We start from the raw sequence: 21,140 nt of genomic DNA, 5'->3' as shown, positions 1-21,140 counted from the left end.
TCACCCGGAAGTACTCAACCGGGGAAGCCGGAAGATGGCAGTAATGCAACAAAACGGATGCAAGCTGCCGTTAAACACCACAGAAGAAGAAGAAGTAGCACTCAACCGCCAACCAAGAATACAATCGGAGGCAAAACATCAATGGGGGTCACTTGGTGAGACGATTGCTTTGTGATTTTAGCTACATTTAAAATGTCAACAATGTTTGAAAAACAATTTAATTACCGTATATACCGCGCCTTCATTACCTCGCCTCAACCACCCCACATTGTTGTTGCGCTTCATCGCTCACTTTCATTCACACGATGCTCTGCTCATCTTTCTCATATATATATCTCACTTGTACCTGGCTTCGCAGTCCTTCCTTACAGATCCGGACTTTCCTAACTCGACGTGGTGCTTGTGTTTGCTCCGCAGTGTGTGTCAGGTGCCTGTGTCGGAGGGTAAGAGCGTGCAGCAGACAGTGGACGTCCTGCACAAGAAGCTGGAGCAGCTGGGTGCTGTGAAGCAGGGCAGCTTCTGTGTGGACTGTGAGACATACCATGCAACAGGAAATGTCAGCGGTAATATTTCATCGTGTACTTTTTCTAATCGTTCTGATAGAGGCAGTACATCCTGATTTCTATTCCATAATATTGCTCCAAAAAAACCCAAACTCCTGGATCCTACATTTCCCACATTGCCACTCAACAGGGACATTCTTTAGACCTTCAATCATCAACTTGTAACTCAAGTATCTCACAAAGTGAACATTTAGTTACTTTAAAACAGAGTACTCGAGTGGATAAAGTTCTTTAATCGACACCCCTGACAGTCGGTCTCGTCCGTCTGTTACAGGTCAGCCCACCAAGCTCTTGTACGTGATGCACAACTCTGAAACTCCGCTGAGCTGCATGGGTCTCTTTGAAGGCGGACCCTGCCTGATCGCCGACGCAAACTTTGACGTTCTCATGGTGAAGCTAAAAAGCCACTTTCAAAACGCCAAGGGGCACAAGGTGGAGTGTCGCGGTTCTAGATACCGTTACTGTGACTTCTTGATAAAAGTCGGTACTGTGACAATGAGCTCCAGTGCCAGAGGGATATCAGTAGAGGTATGTACTTTAAATGAATATTAGTGAGAGTGGATTTTTTGTTTCCCACTGTGGCTGCATCAACGCTTTGTGTGTTTCTCCAGGTGGAGTACTGTCCTTGCGTAGTTCCGGGGGACTGCTGGAACCTCACGAAGGAGTTCATGCAATCCTTTCTGGGCCCCAGCGTCCCCGAACTGCCTTCTGTGTTCGCTGCCAAGCCCGAAGGACTCTTCGCACCATCGGACTGCGTGGACACCATGACTCAGTACCTGGAGTTGTTCAACAAACTTCGTAAAATGCAAATCCCAGGAAGCAACGTGCGTTGAGCTGTTGGTGGCATTGGAGAGAACCTTTTTTTTTTTTTAAATGTTTGTTTTAATGCTTTAACTCTGGTCCTGTGGATCAGCATGTTATCCAATTTTCCATTTCTGGAGCCTCGACATTGTAATAAACCTTCCTGTTTGATAAAATTATCTTGCAAGAAAGAGACTTAATGGAGAACAGAAGCTGGAATGTGTGTTTCTGACCAATTCTATTGTGCCGATCATTGTATAATCATACACACATTTCAAATGTCCTCTTGGTGGGGTTGTAACCTCCTTTAGAGAGACAGTTTTACCTGAAAGTAAAATAACATAATTGTCAGTTTTTCTGAGTAGGTTTCCTGCAGTGAGTGTTGGCTAAAAGCTTATGTTTGTTATGTATGTTTTTAGTTAATAAGGCTTTGGACATTGATGTATGCATAAGGATGTCTCTGTTCATCTGTGCAGGGATTTCACTTCAATGATGTTTATTCAACAGACCTTTTTAATTCTAGAGATTTTTCACTTGTTTAAATAAAATACAGGAAACACGAATGAGGTCTCTGTTCAGTTTTAATTGCCTGTTAGGCCATACTAGTGATCAGTACGCACAATGCAGAGGTGCTACTAATAACGTTAACATTGGGGGGGATTTGCAGGGAAGACGGTATAAATGAATTAATGAGGGAAAAAAAGGTGAAAGGAAAACCAGGAGGACTTCCACAGTGCTGTATAATGGGCGTAAAAGTTTATACAATGTTTAAAAATGTCAATTTTCTAACGTCAGAATGGGGTTAGTGAAATGAGTCAGTGAAAAAAAAACTACAATACATTGTGGGGAAATATGACTTTCCACCCAGTGCATTGTTTTTTTGCACACGGTCTTGCGCTGGATTGGTATTTAGCACCATGCAGTTTCATCCAGCGTTAACTTCAAATCACAATAAATAAAAGAGGCCCTAAATCTAGACTTAGTCCCTTCCACGTGACGACTACAACACCGCATTTGGCTAACACTGCTTAAAAGTTACACATCCTATAATGCATTTGATCAGATTAGCACAAAGCAGCTGACGCGGGGCCGACACGGGGCTTTCGAGGACATCGAGGTCAGGGACTCGGTGGTCTCCGGTCTGCCACCGACGTGCGGTCTGGCCTCCGCTAATGCTCCATGTGGCACCGGTGGGTGGACGGACAGTCCATTCTGCTGCCTGTTGTTCAGCCTTTTCCGCCAATGAGAGCTCGGTTGCCGCTCAGTCCCAGTCCAATGAGAGCGGCGGGGTCCGGGGCTCGGATCGAGAGTTGGGGTTTGTTCAATCTGCGAGGAGGACAACAACCAGCTCCGAGTGTTACCGGATGGATGGATGTTGGCGATGGTAACGTTACCCCAGCTTTTCCCGTTAATCGGACGTTGCAAAAATGTAGTAACGAGCACCAGACGAGAGGCCCGGTGGTTAACGTACACCCCCCATTAACCGGCTCTGTGTGGTGAAAGTCACCGGGGAGTTTTTTTAAAAACGGTTAACGGCGCAGTTCGCTAGCGAGCTATGCCGTGTTAACACTTAGTTACCGTTCGTGAACGTTAGCGACCGACAACAACCGTTAGGTTAACTTCGATTGTTCCTCCCGCAAAACGCGTTAGCCGCGTAGCTAACGGTTGCTACTACGGCGAGCTAAGAACGTAAATGTTAGCTACTTGGTACAGCGCGAGCGATGTATGTTTTTAACAAAGTACATAATTACAACGAGACAGCGGGAGGAAGGAGTAGGCGACGCTAAGCTTCTGCAGAAGCTGCTGTTGCTAGCGGTTAGCAGGCGTAAGCTAGCGTATGGCTGGCTGAGGCTCGCCTCAGACCAACAAAGTTATCGGATGTTCCTGGAGAGTGGCTCCACTGACTGCTCTTTGTTCTGGCTCAACATGGTGATGGTGGGATAGCTTAGCATGGCGATAAGAGCCGACCGCACTGATCCCCGGCGACAGGGAAACAGCGGACGGGATGCATTCGGGGATATTGTAACATTTGGTGGAAATATCGGCGTCACGTTAAATGGATACTTCCAAATAAGCAACAACAACAACATAGCGCGATGGAGGTGTATGCAGCCGACTAGAAACCAGTTGCACCGACTTGCAAGTTAACGGTGTCTTTTCAATAAAAAAAATAAATTAAAAAAAAATAGTAGTTTTTTTTTTCAAGTAATGGATGGTTTCCACAAAGAGAAAAAGGCATGAAGAATGGTGTCGACGAGGTGGATAATTACATGGATTCACCACATAATGAGACAGACAGACATCCTCCTTTTTATGTCAACATGTCTGCCTCAAAGTTTGCCCGTGTAGGAGCTTTTAAATATTGTCTCCGTGGAAAAAGCACCATCATTTTTGTGAACGTGACAAATATACTGTGTTTACGACCATACTCATTACCCCCCCAAAAGGTTCTCAGTGATCCGTACTGATAATCACAGGGAATGTGAGGTTGAGTTTATTTGCAGAGCACCAATATTAACCTACACCGTCTCATAAACCGGTGGATGTGTCCACGACTGCAAATTACCTACAGTTATTGTGTTTCTGAATACTCTTGCATGCTTGAAGTGGAAAGACAGTTAGTTAGTTTGGTGACCTGTCTTCTCAGGAAATGCCTTATTTGTTGTTTTTGTAAATTTTTGATATTTTATTAACGTTCCTAGTTTTGTTTGCGTCGTCTCGTTGCTTCTCATGCGACTTGTTAACTTCATTTCCTCCCTGTTTCTCAGAATGTTCTTGTTGATGACGGTGGACACGGGTGATCAATCCGATCATTGCCGTTTGATGTATTGCCCCAAACCCGATCAAGCAAACGTTTACAGTGAGTCACTCTATGTACGGTACAATGCGTCTAGGCTTATTCAGCCTCTGTGTGTTCCTCAGTCCTTTCTCTGGATTCTTACGAGCAGATCTTAATCTTTCATTTTCTTCTTCCCCTGTAAATCTCACCTCAGAATGAGGCGCTGCTTGGTTCCAGGACGTGTGTCCTATCGCTGAGGCCACATGTGTATGGGGAGCGATGGATCGCTGTAAGCACGTGGGGCGCCTTCGTCTGGGCCAAGACCATTCAATCCTCAATCCGCAAAAATGGCACTGCGTGGACTGCGGCACCACCGATTCCGTGTGGGCCTGCCTCAAGTGCTCCCACGTGGCCTGCGGACGCTTCATGGAGGAGCACTCGCTCAAACACTTTCAGGAGTCGCAGCACCCGCTGGCTATGGAGGTGCGTGAGCTGGATGTGTTCTGCTTTGCCTGTGGAGACTATGTACTCAATGATAATGCAGAGGGAGACCTCAAACTCCTCAGAGGGGCCCTCTCCACCGTTCGCAGCCCGGGCAGACGCTCACTGCGCTCCTCGGCGGCAGGGGGGGAGTGCACCTCCTGGGTCGGGGAAGGAGGGCCGCAGCCCGCCATGCAGCTGGCCTCGCGTCACAGGAGGAAAGCGCTCCTGGGGAAGATGCTTCGGATGTGGATCGGTAAACACCAAGAGCTGCAGAATCGGCGTAAGGAGAAACTCGAGGAAGCTAGGAGACAAAAGAAAGAGGTGAAGAGGAGACTCATGGAGGAGCTCGGCAACGTCCCCCCTAGAAAGAGCGCGAGGCTTCTCACTCAGGCGCCGCGTTCCACCATCACACTCATTCCTCGCAAATTCCGCGACCCTCCGGAACGCCTACCTCCTCCTCCCAAGAAGCCCTCCCTTCTCACCCTGTCCCGTAAGGCCCCTCAGAACGGCAGAGCTGCCAAACTGAGGCGGTACTACTCCACGCATGCCGTGACCCGCCGGAGAATCGCTCCGGGTGTCACCGGTCTGCGCAATTTGGGGAACACGTGTTACATGAACTCAATATTGCAAGTGCTGAGCCACCTGCAGAAATTCAGGGAGTGTTTTCTCACTTTGGACCTGTGCGAGACCGAGGAGCTGCTGGCCAAGACCAACAACTCCCAGGAGGTGAAGGGCGTGACTGGCGGCGTGGTCAGCGGCGGGAACGCCGCGCTGTCAGGGTGCCCTCTGGGACGCATGGGGAAACCAGGCAGTTGGAATCTGGCCCCGGGCAAAAAGGAAAGCGCCCCGCCTTCCCCACAGGCCTCGGAGTTGGTCCAGCCCAAGGAGCCTCGCTGCTCCACCCGCCAGCAAATGTCTCTGTGCCATGAGTTGCATACACTTTTCAGGGTCATGTGGTCAGGCCGGTGGTCTTTAGTGTCTCCGTTCGCCATGCTGCACTCCGTGTGGAACCTCATCCCGGCCTTCCGTGGGTACGACCAGCAGGACGCCCAGGAGTTCTTGTGCGAGCTGCTGGACAAAGTGCAGCAGGAGCTGGACACGGAGGGCTCCAAACGCAGGATAGTGATCCCCATCACAAAGAGGAAGCTGTCCAAGCAAGTGCTAAAGGTTCTCAACACCATCTTTCATGGGCAGCTCCTCAGCCAGGTGAGACGCGAGACGCGTGCGATTAAGACTAAGACTGTGTATCGTCAACTAACATCCCCACGTACCTGTTTCTCTTCTCACTGTGTGTGTGTGTGTGTGTGTGTGTGTGTGTGTGTGTGTGTGTGTGTGTGTGTGTGTGTGTGTGTGTGTTTTTTTAGGTGACATGTCTGTCCTGTAAGCACAAGTCTAACACAGTTGAGCCATTCTGGGATTTGTCTCTGGAGTTTCCGGAGCGATACCACAGCATAGACAAAGGCTCGGGCGCCACGGCTTACCAGCGCAGCTGCACCCTCACCGAGATGCTGTCCAAGTTTACGGAGATGGAGGCTCTCGAAGGCAGCATCTATGCCTGCAACCACTGCAACAGTTAGTACAACGTTTCAATACAGTGCGAAGCGAAGGCAGCGGGTTTTTAAAAAAAAAAAAAAACAACATTTTTTAAATTTCTTATCTGTTAAGATTTGTCCTCTACAGCTGGAGATACATATGGATTCATTCATTACATTTTAAAACCTGATTCAGTCTTTTTAAGCCTTGCATATGAATAAAAAATTGATGTGTCTCACAAACTTATGCAAACAAAGCTCCATCCTTCCATCGCAAAAGGATATTTGGACTTTTGAGTGCAGGATTTACTGCCCAGAGAAATGATAGGAATTTTAAAAACTGACTTTTAAATAATTATTATGTAGAAAATGAATTCAGCTCAGCTCCTCCAGCGGTGGACACAGTGACTCACCGGTTCATTGTGTCGTGGTTTTTGTTTAGAAAGAAGACGGAAATCATCCCGCAAACCCTTAGTTCTGTCAGAGGCTCGAAAGCAGCTTCTGATCTACCGTTTACCTCAGGTTCTACGGCTGCACCTCAAACGCTTCAGGTGAGTTTCTCTCTCCAGGCAGGATTAATGTTTACTGTTTACGAGGCCGGTTTTCACTGCCGTACAAGAGCATTCGTGTTGACTAGTCTCCCCCCCGTTGCTTGGCAGATGGTCTGGGCGGAACCATAGGGAGAAAATCGGCGTCCACGTGGCCTTCGACCAGGTTCTGAACATCAAACCGTACTGCTGCACAGGCTCAGGTCACTCTGTCCACAGAGGAGGCTACACCTACGATCTGTCTGCTGTTGTGATGCACCACGGTAAAGGCTTTGGCTCAGGGCACTACACCGCATACTGCTACAATACAGAAGGAGGTGAGGAAGAGACCAGGACTCCATTCAGATCAAACCCGGACGTCCTGCCGTTCTGTCGGTAACCTCCTCTTCTTTATTCTTTCTGTGTCTTCAGGTTTCTGGGTCCACTGTAATGACTCTGAGATGAAGGTCTGCAGTGTGGAGGAAGTGTGCAACACTCAGGCCTACATCCTCTTCTACACCCAGAGGTCTGCCTAGGTTACCTCTTCGCTGTGACGTCGAACCTGTTTTGGGCAACTTAAGGCTGCATTTATGAAAACGTTTTCCCGGATGTCATTAATTAAGCAATCACTTTTACTAGATTTACTATAAATAAAAATAAAAAAAAGAAAGTAGGACAGCCGCCATCGTGAGTCACGGTGAACATTTTAGCAGCGTAATCCAGAAGAAAGTGATGATAATGGTACACACACTGTAACGTCGCCCCGGTAAATGAAAGGAAAATCGTTTAAATTGAAATGTTCTAACGGGCGGCTTTGGATTTTGTTCGTAGAAATCAAAAACCTTTTCATAAATGAGGCCACAGCTTCCCTTTTTGGCCCGTTGGACCAGCATATCGGGGAGCGGGTCCGACTCTGTCCTGCTGAACACCTCGCTGTGTGTCCCGTGTTTTTTTTTGTTTGTTTTTTTTTTAAATGCGATCGGGCTCACGTGTCCGTTTTTGAGTCCGGATCCGATCGGGCGCTCTCTTGAAACGGCATTTCTCATTTCAAACGGCCACGTGGATTCTGGATTTTAGAGCGTTTCTATCGCAATCGTGTTGTTAATGTGCATTTTTATATGTAACCGTACATTTGATAGCCAATGCACTAAATATTATGAGAGGTACTCTTTTTTTTTTTTTTTCTCCCAACATCATTGTGTAGTTCCACTGGAATTAAATTCATCCAGTGGCTAAAGTCCAGACTCCGTGTCGCCTCCTGTTCAGCTTCTTCTTTTTTTTTTTTTAAATTATGGTGAAATATCATGGAAAGTCCTGCTCCTCCCTGTGTCCTTTGTACTTCATCATGTCCTCTCCTCAACTGTACTGCTGTGACTGGATACTGTGTCTGAGGATCAAGGCCTCTCAAGTGAACAGGAGTAGTTTTAGTTTATTTTGTAGCCATTCTGTGTTTCACTTTCATTCAAAAACACTTGATTAATTGAGTGATGGAAAGCTGCACTTTTGAGGAGGGGGGGGGGGGGGCTACTGCGGTCGGTCCTATCTTTTTGTGATTGTTCATCTTTTATGCTCCTGAATCTTGTTTGAATGGCAGCCCCCCCCCCCCCCCCCCCCCCCACCTGCAGCGTAACGGCGAGGTAGTCTGAGCCCCGGGTCGCTCCTGTGTTCTTACCTGCGGGAGAACCGAGAGAACCCGGGCCGACTGCGATACAGAAGAATGTGTTGGGGCGCCCGTTTTGAGTTGAGCACCTGAAAGCAATATATTGTACATCTTGCATCTTGACAGGAAATTTAAGATAAAATCAGGAATTCTTCTGCTTGTTATACAATGTTTTTTTTTTTTTTTTCTACTCTGCTGTTTCTATCAAGGTCTTTAGAATTTGCTAGGTAACCGAGAAAGAACCGCTGTGTTTGATAGGAGTCAAACGCAGGAATCCATGTGTGAACTCTATGTAAAAGTTTGAACAATCTAATGACGATGAATGTCTTACTTTTCAGCGGTCAGGTGTGGCCATGCCACCGGCTCTGATCCCTTTTGAGTTCTGTCTTGTACTGTAAGAATACCTGTCATAAATGTAATGGTCATATGGGTTTTACCAGACGGTGATTATTAAAAGACAAAACAAATTTGAAAGGATTCTTGGGTTGTGTTTGTCTAAATTAAAAGATGGAGGCGGGTTCTTCCGGGTCATGTCTGCAACATCTATGTTGACGGCATTAAAGGAGGACACACACACATGTTCAGAGGACATTAATAAACGTCAACACATTTAGCATCATAACTGAAATGAATCGCAGGATCAGCAGATGGATACACGGATGATCTGAAATCTATTAATTCTGCTTCTCTAATGCCTCCTTAAGGATGTGAAACCTGGAATAAGTGTAATCTGGTTCAGGAATATGATGCGAGGTCATTAAATGCAAATAATCTCTGAAGATTATCCTGAATGCATTTGATTGAAGTCATATAAATCAAACATCTGGGAAGTGTAACATGAACCACAAAGTTTTGTTTGTAGTTTTGTACCTTTTTTATTCAAGGCCTAAAACGGAGTTATATATATATATATATATATAGCTTCAGAAAATATTTCATAAACTATTGATACAAAACCGTTCGCTACAATAATCACCATGATAATAACGTCTAAGTGATGGAAGATGTTGCTCTCTTACTCAGTCCAACGACATTTCAGTCAAAAAGTCTCCGGATGTGTTCACGGTCAGTCTAACATATGAAATCATTTATTTCTTACATCGTTTAATAAAACAGCAATAATTATTTTTTGCAAACTGGATATAAACTTTGATACAATTTGACATGCCATTAATTTGACACTGTGGTTAGAACCAGTTCTGCAATAGTGATTATGAAATAGCATTTATGGACAGGAACAGATTTTACACGGTTGAATTATTACGGTGCATTTGTCGCATGTGTTGGCATTTTTTTTTTTTTTTTTTTAAGTTTTCAGTTCATTCTGATTTTGGAGAAAAAGACCCCAAAAAAAAAAAAAGAAGAGAGAAATGCGTCTAAAAGCGCTGCTTCAAACAGGATGTGACACAAAGCGGCGACACTTTAGTTCGTTAAGTTCATGAATGAAATGTTAACTCATGCCAGCTAGATGCATCTTAGTGCACATATGAGGACATGCACGAGTATTAACATTCAAGAACGCTTTCCTCTCAAATATAATATAGCTTCAACATGAAGGCGAACATGATCGGCATTTTTACTTATTAAGTTGCTCTAGTCGTTGTAATTCACGTATCATAAATATTTAGAAAAAGACAAATCCAAAGATTTCTTTGCGAGAAACTCAGTTTTTGGTGACAGCAATGTAATCAATGATTGGTTCATCAACACCAACAGATGTGGGGACGAGATGAGACGATGTCTTCTGTCGCTCAACCGGCAAGCAGAGCATTTTTTGTTCTTTTTCACTGTAAACAGCTCTCGACACTCTCTGCAGGCCGGATCATGATCCAGATCCATCCAAAAGTGCCATGTTTTGTCCTCAGACGACGCTCCGCGGTCACACTCAAAGTCAACGAAGTACAGAGGCCCTCCTTCTATTCCAGTCTCGGGATCCTTCAGCGGGGTGGGGGGGTCTCTGACAGAGTTTGTGACTCTGGTCCCCACCGGAGTCTCTCTCTCCCAGGGAGCTCAGCTGGGCAGCAGCCACGGCTCCACAAAGTCCCACTGCTTCCACAGGACGAACAGCAGCAACGTCAGCAGGACGGTGGAGGCCACCCGGGCTCGGGTCTTCATCAGCGGGGTGATGAAGTTGGCCAAGGTGGAGACGAAAACCAGCAGCACGGCCATCAGCGCCAGGATGACGTTGATGAGTTTGCCCAGCAGAGCTCGAGCGTTGGCGTTCTCCACCCCCTCCAGCTGGACGACCTGCTGCTGCTGCTGCTGCAGCTCCAGCTTGGTGATGCGAGTCAGACACGACTCCACAGCCTCCTGTATGCACACACACACACACACACACACACACACACACACACACACACACACACACACACACACACACAGAGAGATATCAGCTTTTTTATTATGAATGAACACATTATTTTCTTCAACAGTTGGTTGTTTGGTGAGTTTTTCAGGGCTTTACTCTAAGTTCAGGACAACTAAGGATATTTAATATCATAGATATACACATTTTGAAGGGTTTGAGTATCTTCGACGATGTCTCGGACTTTACCTGAATGTCTCTTGCTCTCTCGTAGGACTGGTAGGCCACTTTTTCCTCCATGCTGGCGAGCTCCTGTTTGAGGTTAGTCATCTCATTCTGGTGTAGCTCTGTTAAGTCATTCAGCTGCTCTTCAAGTCGCTCATACCTGAATACGCGCGGTACAAACATTGCGTAAATCATTAAGTCCTTCTGTAAAGGAAGATCATATTTGTGACTGTTTAGAAGGATGTATATCTTTAGTAGGAACAAGTGGACCTGGGACACAGTGTATGGATGAGTGGAGAAGGTGTACCTGTATCGTTCTTCTTGCAGGCACTGTGTCATGTAGGAGTAGTCGCTCTGCAGCTGACCCTTCATGTCCTCGATGGCGTCCTCCATGTGCGCCTGACTGGCTTTGATCTCCTGCAGGCCCTCAAGAAGAGAGTCCCAAGAGCTGTGCATGTGATGGTGGTGATGGTGGTGTCCATCCAGCCTCGGGCTCCCCATGGTCGGTCCCAACAGTCCCCCTCCTCCCCCCGCACCGCCTGAATTACTGCCTGCCGCAGAGCCGGACGAGGCGCTGGAGCACTCGTCGTCGCTGCCGTACTTTGGGCTGGAGACCAGAGTAGCGCTTCCGCTCAGCGCACGAGGCGTCAGGGTGTCCTCGGAGTGGCCCCCGACTCCGTCCTCAAGCGAGTCCTTCAGGTGAGCGATGTTATCTGCGCTGCCAAACTTGTTCCTGATGAGACTGGCGAACTCCCTCGGCTTGGAGACCACGGCCGTGTGAGTGAGGGCAGTCACTCCACCTTTGACCCCTTCAACTACTCCGCCTCCGAAACCACTTATCCCAGCGCGAACATTAGCCCCGACGTCCTTTAATCCCTGCTGCATGTCCCGCAGGACGTCCTTAGGCTGCCGGGCCGGTCCATTCTGTGGAGAGGGAAGAGAAATGAGGAAGCAGAGAAGTGGAGGATCTCAAAAGGTAGGAGAGATTAGGTTAAGGGAGAGAACTGCAGGGAGACAGATGAGGAGAGCAGGCTCTGTGGAGAGTTAAGGTGAGACACAGGATGATGCATTGGTTCAGGAGATGAGAATCATCAGTCTATATTTGGACACAACTGCCCTCACAGATATAGTTCAACACTTGTTTGAGTCAGCCTTGAGAGATAATTATTCAAAACAGCCACAGTACAGAAACAGCTGCACACACACACACACACACACACACACACTTGCTCACCTACCTGCTCTATCTCCTTTAGCTTCTTGTGATAGTGCTCTAGTTTCTTGTGCAAGTGTGCGATGGTCTGTGCTGACTTCTGGTTCTTCTTCTCGAACACCTGCTTGATCCTGGACGCCTGCTGTTTGTCTGCGTTGTGGGCCAACTTCAGGTACTCGGCAACGTTGTCGTCACGGGCCTCCTGCTCCACGCGAATCTGCTCGGTGACCTTCAGGACCTTCTGCTGCAGATGCTCTAAGGCAGCGCGTGTCCGCTGTGGCTCGCCAACCCCGAAACCCTCTGCACCCCCACAGGCCATGACCCCAGACGCTGATCCTGATCCTGATGCTGATGCTGATGCTGATGCTGATGCAGATGCAGATGCTGATGCTGATGCTGATGCTGCTGCTGGTGGTGGTGGTGGTGCCGGCGCTCCGTCCGCACTGATGTTACTGTCAGAGCCTCCATGGCTGGTGGTGGAGGGTAGGCCTAGAGTTGCCACGTCGCTCTTGTCCAGCTGAGGGGACGAGAGGGCAGGATGGAGGTAATCAGGGGTGGAGAAGAGTACTACAATAGCCAGCAGTGTAATATTGACACGACTTTACTCAAGAAGAAGGAACATCGCATGTATTGAAATCTACTCAAGTCATTGTGTTTGAGTAACAGGCCCAGTGAAAGGGCCTGATGGTAACTATTTGTGCTTTCTTTTTGAAAAACACTTTCTCAAACTTAATATCCATCTGATGGCGCCAAAACAGACAAACTAAGCTGTGGGTTACTTTGTTAGTTTTTGGTCTTCCAAAAATAGTCAGGCTTTCATTTACGACTCACTCATTACTCAATCATTTCCTGGAACTAATTATAGGGGAAAATACTGTCGACAACGAGTTCAATTGGTACGACTTTAATTCATTTGTTTCAGTGTGATCCAGTAGCAAAATGTGACATTTGTCTAGAGACAAACATGCAACTCAAGAAATGTGAGGATTCAAGTGTCCACTGCTAAATGGACAATGAACAGATGTCCACTTTGATGTAATTAGAACAGGGTTTTTTTCCCTTCAATAAATGCATTTGAAACATCAACAAATGCTGATAAGCTCGACTGACTCAATTTTCTCCATATTTTCGCTATGATTATCGTAATATTACAGAGTTTGTAGGGAGGAAACGTCTCGGAAAGACTCTTAAAAATAAATACCTGTTAATCACTTTGGCTTCTGAAAGGAGATTTAGTCAATTATGCCTATAATTGATTTGGCGGAGGCATCTGAGAGTACACCGAAAGGCCATCATGCATTAATTAGATGATACATAATTAGTCTGCTTCCTGCTCTGCACGGCCTCAGAAACTCTGCTTCGCCAGAAAAACAAGTTACTTTAAAAACTACATTTACAGAATGCATGCGCGAGGAATAGGAAAGGTAAAAACACCCCTGCATGGTACAGCTGAAATGATAGCGATGATTAAATGTAGGTGATATTGCTCCATATGTTGTGTCTATGAATGTTAATACCAGTGCGTTCTGGTTCGTTCTGTCTGATTGAGCTCTGAGCGAACATCTCAATTGGTGCACGAGGGGCTTCCCTCGTATGTAGGCTATCATCTATATGTGCGCCTTGGCAGATGGCGGGATTGTTAATGACCCCTCTGCCTGACGTCAAAACAGTGTAATCAGACCCTGCAAGCATGAGCTCAGACAGACACATGACAGCGACACAAAAATCTCACAGCGCGTTGCTCTAATTTCTACAGACGGGATTTATTTTGTCTTTTAATTGCGTGACAGTGAGCTCGGAGCACGCGCTATTATAAATCAGAGCAAGAGCGACGCGAGGCAAGGCAGTGTTACCTTATACTGTATATACATATATATATATATATATATATATATATATATATATATATATATATATATATATATATATATATATATATATATATAAACAAAAGTAGGTTACAATCACATTGTAATGGAGAGAGATGGAAAACAGATGAGTGCAGAGTCCCTGGTGGTTAATCGTCCCCCGATCTGGTCCCAGAAGTGAGATTCATATGCAGCAGCGGTAAGAAATATGGCTCATACGAAGAGGGAGGTGCGGTGTCCGGCGATACATATGGGTGAAAAACAAAACAACAGGAAACACGCAGCAGACGCTCAAATCTAACGGGGATGAATCCGGTGATGGATACAAACAAAAATTAAAAATTAAAAAAAAAAAAAAAAACGCCCTGGAGGTCGGAAGAGAAGGCTGTGATGAGGATGGAGATGAGAGGAGATGTCTATGGTGTTAAAAAAAAAAAAGAAGGGGGGCATGCCCGTCTCGTCTTCACTCGGCGGGAGGACACACTGTGACATGAGATGGATGTCAACGAGCGTGGATGCGAACACATGAGGATGAGACACAAGCAGCACAGCAATAAATTAAATTAGAAACGTTACCATACTGCTTTAATCCAATTTTTGCAGTGCCATTGCAAGTCTGTGTTCGAGGCCCATCCTCCTCCTCCTCCTCGTCCTCCTCCTCCTCCTCCTCCCCCTGAGCTCACCGAGGAGGAGCCCCCCTCCTCAAATATCTTTACCCCCCAGCCTTTATATGGCTGACTATCACCTCACTGGATCCTAACGCTCCATTGTTAATGCCATCGATATCTGCAGCCTCCCCCCCCCCAACCCCTCCTCTCTCTCCCTCTAATGCACTGATCCGTTCCTCTCTCTCTCTCTCTCTCTCTCTCTCTCTCTCTCTCTCTCTCCTTTGTGTCATATGCTCTCTCCGTCTCTCTCTTACCTCTCTCCCGCACGCGCTCTCTCTCTCTCTCTCTCTCTCTCTCTCTCTCTCAGTCTAAATGCAAACGCTGGCTGTCCTGGCCTATAATGGATGTGGGAGCTAAGGGACAGATGATGGAGGGGAAATGGGCGGGGGGATGGGAGAGCTTAGCGCAGGCGTGCAGGTGCCTCTGTTCCGCTGAGGCCAGAGGAGAGAGAGAGAGAGAGAGAGAGAGAGAGAGAGAGAGAGAGAGAGAGAGAGAGAGAGAGAGAGAGAGAGAGAGAGAGAGAGAGAGAGAGAGGAGAGGAGGAGGGGAGGAGGGAGCACAGCAGGGCCTTGCTCCAGGCCCTTCATCCCCCTAAACCTTCAATACAAACACATGCACCCAGTGTGCGCGTGCTGATGCGGGGCCGCAGTGGTGTGGTGCCAAAGTACACAGCGTCTGTCTGAGCAGTGACTCACTCTCTTATTCATTTACCTTCTTCACAGAGGAGGAGAGCGGGTTCTTGGTACGACAGCAGAGAGGCCCGCTTGAGCTGCTGTGTGTGTGTGTGTGTGTGTGTGTGTGTGTGTGTGTGTGTGTGTGTGTGTGTGTAGGGATGTCGTCTACAAACAGAAGGACGTCACCGTCTGAGACGCAAACCTGAAATACATTTCAAAGACCACAAATAATGCAAAACATTCACAAGTTTCATTTGAACATTTTATTGGAATTTGGAATCGTCATAATAATAATAATAATAATAATAATAATAATAATAATGTACCCAAAAACAAAAATGAACACAAGGCATAATATCTCTCAATAAATAAGGACAGAGCTTTAAATTGGTAGCTTTTAACATAAAACTAAATGTACGACCTGCAAAACTGAAGTGCATCCGTTGCTTGGGGTAACGCTGTTATTCGCGACGCTGAACATTTCTAAGCAGTTATGAAGAATTAACATTACAGTGACCTTATATGACACTCATTCAGATTAACCATAGCAGCAGGATTTACCATCATAAATAAGTGTCAAGAACAAAAACAAAAACAAAACGCTGAGGCAGACAATACATCGACTGTTATAATTGCACTATGCTTCAAAATAAAATAAAAAAAGAAAGAATAAAGCACTTCAGCTTAATAAAACACATTCTTCTGATTGTCCTTAAAGGAGCTTCAAATACCCAAACAAATGAAGTCCCGTTAAGGCGCTTGATACTGGGTGCTGTCAGCCATCAGATGTGCAATACTGCAATGTTTTTTTATGAATATGCTACTTAACAGTGCTGCGTTAAACTCTATAGATACATCTCTGATATATATATATATATACACACACACACACACACACACACACACACACACATAAATAGACCTAAATATAAGTGTTTTGAAGTGTTCCACAGACTCCTAACCTACAGTATCTGGTGATGTCAGAATCCAGACGGGGTCCTCGTGGACAAAAAAGACATGATGGCACTTCAATAATAATCTAAAGCGAATCATCTGCATGTACAGGATATCAAAACCTCTTTAAACATGTTCCTAAGATTACACAATAGTAGAAAAAAAAAAAAAAAAACAGACTGTACTTATAAATATATTAAGTATAACACATATAAAATAACTCCTGGCCCTCATGATTCACATTGTAAAAAAAAGAAAAGAAAAAAAAAGTGGATTTGAACAAAAAAAGGAGCCAAAAAAAGGGGCGTCACCCACTCCTCTACCAATCACAGCCACTCCTTGATGATCATAACCAACATGGCGTCCGTTTCAAGTGTATACAGTAAAATGCGTTCATCCGTCGCTCCTCCGTACCGCTGGAGGAGCAGAGTCTCTACGAAGCAGGGATGTACAGCAGCGTCCCCCACGATCCAAATGAGCACGAAGCCACTGATTTGAGAGATTACCGTTAATCTCCTCTGCTCAAGTGTCCCCTTCTTACCAGTGGGAAAAAGCCCCCGTTAGAGTAAATACAGAACCCTAATTAACCGTATAGTTATATATATTACAATGATGTATTGCTGAGGTCCCCTCGTGTTCTCAGATGATGTTTCTCTGGGTCCAGGACCTCCCGGTGAGTGTCTGTACAGAGAGGGCTTCCCGAGAGCAGCGCCGCTTGTGTCACTCGCCAGATTTGCGTGGCATCCCAACGACTCTTCTTTTAGCCTGATAGAAGTCTGTGGAGATAAAAGAAACAGGGAATTCAGCTCATGCAGATCCAATGTGAAGTCACGACTCTATGAACGCACACGTGGAATAAGCACCTGTGATGTTTGTCTGCTTCCTCTTCAGCCCCGTGTTCTCTCCTCCCCCTGGTGTTCTTTCCAGCTTCTCCTGGTTCAGCGCACATCTCTCTGGCGAACACGGGACGTTCTCCTCCTCCGGCCCGACCCGTCCTCCGTCCTCGGGCTGAACCGCCGCCGCCGCCGCCGCCTCCGCCTCCGCCTCCTCCTCTGCCGCCCTTCCGCCTTCCGCGCGCCTCAGACCCAGCACACAGGATCTGTAGAGCTGCGGCACCGTGGCGCCGGGGACGGCCTCCCACTGGAAGCCGCTGTCCTCCAGAGGCTTATCGGAGAGGAAGTCAAAGCCCCATCGGCGGCGAGCCTCCTCCAGGTCCCTCCCTAGGGCGGCTCGGTACTCCGCCCGCAGCTGCTCTCGGTCCACCGGGCCAAACAGGCTCCGTCGGGCCGAGCCGGTCCTCGGGGGGCTCGGGGTGGGCTTGTCAGTGGCCATCGTTCCACACTGCGGGAAACACAGGTTCAGACCGGATGAGACGAGCGATGATGAGCTGTAACTTTTTCTCTTCCTCATCAAGAAGTATGACAAAACTTTTTTTTTTTTTTTTAGCATTTAATCAACTAATGGCTGCAGCTCTAATTCTCAGACACTTCTCATGTCATTTTCACCACTAAATAAAAAAATAAATAAAAGGCTTTATTTTTCCACCAAATAATTACAAATTTTGTAATAATATAGATTCTAATCCATGCTAAAGATCCATCCTGAATCAACAAAAACATAAAGCAGAAGTTATTCTGTTTAAGTTTTTAGTTCTATTTAATTGTAAAAGGCTTACCATGTCTCAGGTCACTTAAAGTATCCTCAGTGTGAACTACAGAGCGTCTCAGGCCGCTGATACTGGGCCGCTCTTTATAAAGAAGCCGAGCAGCCAGTGACTCACCGAGCCCTCCTGAGTGAATCACTGGTACATGTCCGGACATAATCTCAGGCAGACATGTCAAGGCAAAGACCTTCCCTGCGGGCCCTCAGAGGCGCCACTAGGTGGCAGTGTCAGCTCTTCTACAGACACGTTTCAGACCTCAGTGAGTAGCTAATAAAGCAGGTCAAAGAAGAGGTTTGATTAACGAATCTTATTTATTTTTTTTAAACCAGTACTTTCCACATCTGGCACTCGCATTAAAAAAACAAACTTTTCCAAGTATAGAGGTTGAATGGTATAAGAGCACTTTCCTTTAAGAGCGGCAGGAAGGAATCAGCTGTGCCTCAGGAGAATAATAAATCATTATAGTCATCCGGGAAGTGCTGGGCAGGAGTCTCAGCCCACCCTAATTATCCAGCTACAGCACTGGAGGAGAGGTCATTCTAATAATAATAATAATAATAATAATAATAATAATAATAATATGGGAGACGCTAATGAAGATGGGTCTGAACCACTGTTACACACCGTCAACCTCATTAACAGTCAGACCGACTGACTCCAGTTCGACATGGACACCATGGCTACTTTAAAGCATATCTGACATTTAAACTAAGCAAACGTGTTCTCCTCAAAATGACCCCTAGCTAAAAAAAACAAAACAGATCTCTACTATATGAATAGAAGTCTGGTAGGATGGTGTCCCGTCATGTGACTCAGCTGCAGCCACACAGCTGAGCACACTGCTCTGAGGTCGTGTAATGTGGCCTACTTTCCAGGAATTCTGTTTAAATTCAGTTTAACACAAAACAAAACACCAACATGTTCAACTTCCTCATTAACAGAAACACACATCTACTAGTGACTGCCTAAAGAAAGCTGTGATTGCATTGATTGACAACTAGTAGTCTCATTAAAGTGAACTTGTGGTCACAGACACCATGATGACTGGATGAAAGAGTCCAGCAACGGGTCACTGAATGGGGTCTGAGGGCCTCCTGGGGCCCTTATGGGACCTATTTGGTAACTATACTTTAATCACATGGTTTTCCACTGTTTGAATGGATAATTACATCCTCATCTATGTTGGGTAAAAAAAAGGGTGTGTGGGAAAATGCACTACTGTGTGACACCATTACCCCCCCCCCCCCCCCCTCCTCTTTCTTCTTCTTCTCCACACCCCACCTCGCGGGGCACGACGTCATAGCGAGACCCGGGCGGGGCGGAGTGATTCAAGTCTGTGGCGGGAGAACGACACTACTACCACACCACACACACACACACACACACACACACGCGCTGAGGAGTCCCCGGCAATGGGGCCCCGCGGAAGAAGAGAGCCAGCACAGATAGACCCTGCCCCGTTTACTACAGCGCTCCACGTGAGGCTGGAGCTCGTGTCGGCGAGTAGTACAACTGGGCTGTCACTGACCAACCTCCATCACCCCCCCCCCCCCCCCCCCCCCCCACACACACACACACACACACACACACACACACACACACACACACACACACAGACGTATTAAAATGACTCAGACAAGAAGCCAGCATGAGTTTCGAGTGATAAACTGAAACCTTGAAAACTGATTTGTAGCTACAACTCGTCAACTCAACTTCACACGAGTAGCTGTTAGTCATCAAACGTAGCCTTTTCAAGACTAAAACAATTTAAAAATGACAATATATGGACACGAAAAAACGGTATTACCGTCTATAAAACGTTACTTAGACTGTAAACCGGAGACACTTGTTTCTGGAGATGCTTACAAGCTAACAAAACACTAAACCTCCTCCGCTAAAAACAGACAGTTTAATCATGACATTAGTTCAGGGTCATTATACTCACATTATCAGTCCAGTGCAGATAAAATCCGTCCGATTCAACCCGTTGAATGAAGATGGTCCGTTTATCCGCTTCGGTGTAAAAAATGCGCGAGGCGAATGTTATCCAAATACAACAAAAACAACTAGTAGCGGTAATAGTACTCTCCTTGAAAACGTCTCCTAAGTACTCTCACGGACTAAAGTTGTACGAACTCCGGTCGTCGGAGACGCTTCCTCTCCCGTGCAGAGGCGGAGTCTGTCTACACGCAACACACGTGAAACTTGGCCCGGTAAACACATGAGCGCACGTGACACTTTGGCTCTGGAGTACAGAGGAACTTTCAGCTCTCCCTGCCTCTCAGTGCGCATGTCCGGCCGGTAGTCTGGCGCAGTAACCCGGATGGGTCTTTGTTTGGCTCCTCCCATTTCAGCTCAGGCAACATTTTCAGTGACGGAGACGAAATACGTGAAGGGAAAAAGATACACCTGTTACTGTATTTACAGTTCATATACCACAAGTAACAAATACATCATGGTGCAAAGTATTTTTTACCATTAGCACTGTACTAAAGTATTACTTTATACTTCTACTTGAGGTCAATATAATACCTTACTTTTTACTCTTTTTACTAGATTTAGATTAATTCAAAAATATGAATCAACTAGTAAATGATGCTATATTACTATAGGTTAAGCTTGTAAAGTAATTCAAATTAGCCGGACCTTTACCAGATGCAACATTAAATTGTTGGATCAACTATTATAATCCAATAATGTAATAATTCTGAAATAGGCTAATCTGCATAATGAGTGCTTTTACTGTTGGTACAAGTATATTTGGATGGTAATGTACTTTTTCTTAAAAATGCAGGACTTTTACTTGTAACACAGTATTTCTACATTATAGTATTGCTTTTGCACTATTGTAGTTTTGGATTTAGGATCTTACAGTTCAATCTCATGTTACATGTTTAATATCTGTCTTTTAACATCTCGGGACCATGTTCACAAATCATTTCAACATCTTATCACATGATTGATGTCCTTTTTAGATCCATAAATCAATCAATAAAAACATGTTTTATGTGTAAAGTCCTTATTTACAAAGTAACTACGGATTGTACATGTGCTTTTACTATTAGTTGCTATTTATTCTACTTGTGCAGGCAGCAGTGCAGTTTTCTAAGTTACTTCATTGAGGCTACAGAACAACTCTCTGGACTCAGTCTCTTAACGTTACGAGTCTCTGTCACTTTCACGTTGGCTACATTTTGGACTCAAAACCCAGAAAGCTAACCCAGC

General features: G+C 45.9%; 4 protein-coding genes across 7 annotated transcripts; 2 read left to right on the top strand and 2 right to left on the bottom strand.

Moving 5' to 3' along the window:
* The first annotated feature begins 9 nt into the window (after positions 1-9).
* Positions 10-1,927, top strand: med20 (mediator complex subunit 20). Its single transcript, XM_068711981.1, has 4 exons — positions 10-155; positions 418-563; positions 838-1,091; positions 1,175-1,927. Exons 1-4 carry the CDS (start codon positions 58-60, stop codon positions 1,394-1,396), a joined length of 720 nt encoding a protein of 239 aa, XP_068568082.1. The 5' UTR covers positions 10-57; the 3' UTR covers positions 1,397-1,927.
* A 672-nt stretch (positions 1,928-2,599) lies between these two features.
* On the top strand, positions 2,600-8,299 carry usp49 (ubiquitin specific peptidase 49). Its single transcript, XM_068711979.1, has 7 exons — positions 2,600-2,748; positions 4,133-4,224; positions 4,358-5,832; positions 5,991-6,198; positions 6,601-6,709; positions 6,818-7,023; positions 7,118-8,299. Exons 3-7 carry the CDS (start codon positions 4,423-4,425, stop codon positions 7,219-7,221), a joined length of 2,037 nt encoding a protein of 678 aa, XP_068568080.1. The 5' UTR covers positions 2,600-2,748; positions 4,133-4,224; positions 4,358-4,422; the 3' UTR covers positions 7,222-8,299.
* A 922-nt stretch (positions 8,300-9,221) lies between these two features.
* On the bottom strand, positions 9,222-14,740 carry tmcc2 (transmembrane and coiled-coil domain family 2). Of its 2 annotated transcripts, XM_068711976.1 has the most exons (5): positions 14,533-14,740; positions 12,114-12,605; positions 11,183-11,799; positions 10,900-11,035; positions 9,222-10,655 (listed from the first exon to the last, which is right to left on the bottom strand). In XM_068711976.1, the coding sequence occupies exons 1-5, from the start codon at positions 14,533-14,535 to the stop codon at positions 10,356-10,358; spliced, it is 1,548 nt and encodes a 515-aa protein (XP_068568077.1). In that variant the 5' UTR covers positions 14,536-14,740; the 3' UTR covers positions 9,222-10,355. The 2 variants fall into 2 exon arrangements, with proteins under 2 accessions (XP_068568077.1, XP_068568079.1); XM_068711978.1 differs by lacking the exon at positions 14,533-14,740 and having other exon boundaries at positions 12,110-12,192.
* An 812-nt stretch (positions 14,741-15,552) lies between these two features.
* Positions 15,553-20,104, bottom strand: cdkn1a (cyclin dependent kinase inhibitor 1A). Of its 3 annotated transcripts, none has more exons than XM_068711975.1 (3): positions 19,861-20,104; positions 17,116-17,593; positions 15,553-17,028 (listed from the first exon to the last, which is right to left on the bottom strand). In XM_068711975.1, exons 2-3 carry the CDS (start codon positions 17,582-17,584, stop codon positions 16,973-16,975), a joined length of 525 nt encoding a protein of 174 aa, XP_068568076.1. In that variant the 5' UTR covers positions 17,585-17,593; positions 19,861-20,104; the 3' UTR covers positions 15,553-16,972. The 3 variants fall into 3 exon arrangements, with proteins under 3 accessions (XP_068568076.1, XP_068568075.1, XP_068568074.1); XM_068711974.1 differs by lacking the exon at positions 19,861-20,104 and adding an exon at positions 17,928-19,429; XM_068711973.1 differs by lacking the exon at positions 19,861-20,104 and having other exon boundaries at positions 17,116-19,429.
* Between the last annotated feature and the right edge of the window lie 1,036 nt (positions 20,105-21,140).

This window comes from Cebidichthys violaceus, unplaced genomic scaffold, assembly GCF_023349555.1.
Source record: "Cebidichthys violaceus isolate CVI_PGR_0920_01 unplaced genomic scaffold, fCebVio1.0.p SCAF_17, whole genome shotgun sequence".
Lineage (NCBI taxonomy): Eukaryota > Metazoa > Chordata > Actinopteri > Perciformes > Stichaeidae > Cebidichthys > Cebidichthys violaceus.
Note: the sequence above shows the minus strand (reverse complement) of the source record. Positions and strands in the feature narration are given on the sequence as shown.

Excerpts from the sequence above, each read along its gene's own strand:
- tmcc2 (XM_068711976.1), bottom strand. Across the intron at positions 11,036-11,182 it reads CTGCAAGAAGAACGATACAG|GTATGAGCGACTTGAAGAGC; the intron begins GTACACCTTCTC and ends GCGCGTATTCAG. Across the intron at positions 10,656-10,899 it reads AGAGAGCAAGAGACATTCAG|GAGGCTGTGGAGTCGTGTCT; the intron begins GTAAAGTCCGAG and ends GTGTGCATACAG.
- cdkn1a (XM_068711973.1), bottom strand. The coding sequence starts at position 17,701 with ATGCTAAAAAAAAAAAAAAAAGTTTTGTCATACTTCTTGATGAGGAAG. Across the intron at positions 17,029-17,115 it reads GAAGCAGACAAACATCACAG|ACTTCTATCAGGCTAAAAGA; the intron begins GTGCTTATTCCA and ends TTATCTCCACAG.
- med20 (XM_068711981.1), top strand. The coding sequence starts at position 58 with ATGCAAGCTGCCGTTAAACACCACAGAAGAAGAAGAAGTAGCACTCAA. Across the intron at positions 156-417 it reads ACATCAATGGGGGTCACTTG|TGTGTGTCAGGTGCCTGTGT; the intron begins GTGAGACGATTG and ends TTTGCTCCGCAG. Across the intron at positions 1,092-1,174 it reads CCAGAGGGATATCAGTAGAG|GTGGAGTACTGTCCTTGCGT; the intron begins GTATGTACTTTA and ends GTGTTTCTCCAG.
- usp49 (XM_068711979.1), top strand. The coding sequence starts at position 4,423 with ATGGATCGCTGTAAGCACGTGGGGCGCCTTCGTCTGGGCCAAGACCAT. Across the intron at positions 5,833-5,990 it reads ATGGGCAGCTCCTCAGCCAG|GTGACATGTCTGTCCTGTAA; the intron begins GTGAGACGCGAG and ends GTGTTTTTTTAG. Across the intron at positions 6,199-6,600 it reads TGCCTGCAACCACTGCAACA|AAAGAAGACGGAAATCATCC; the intron begins GTTAGTACAACG and ends GTTTTTGTTTAG.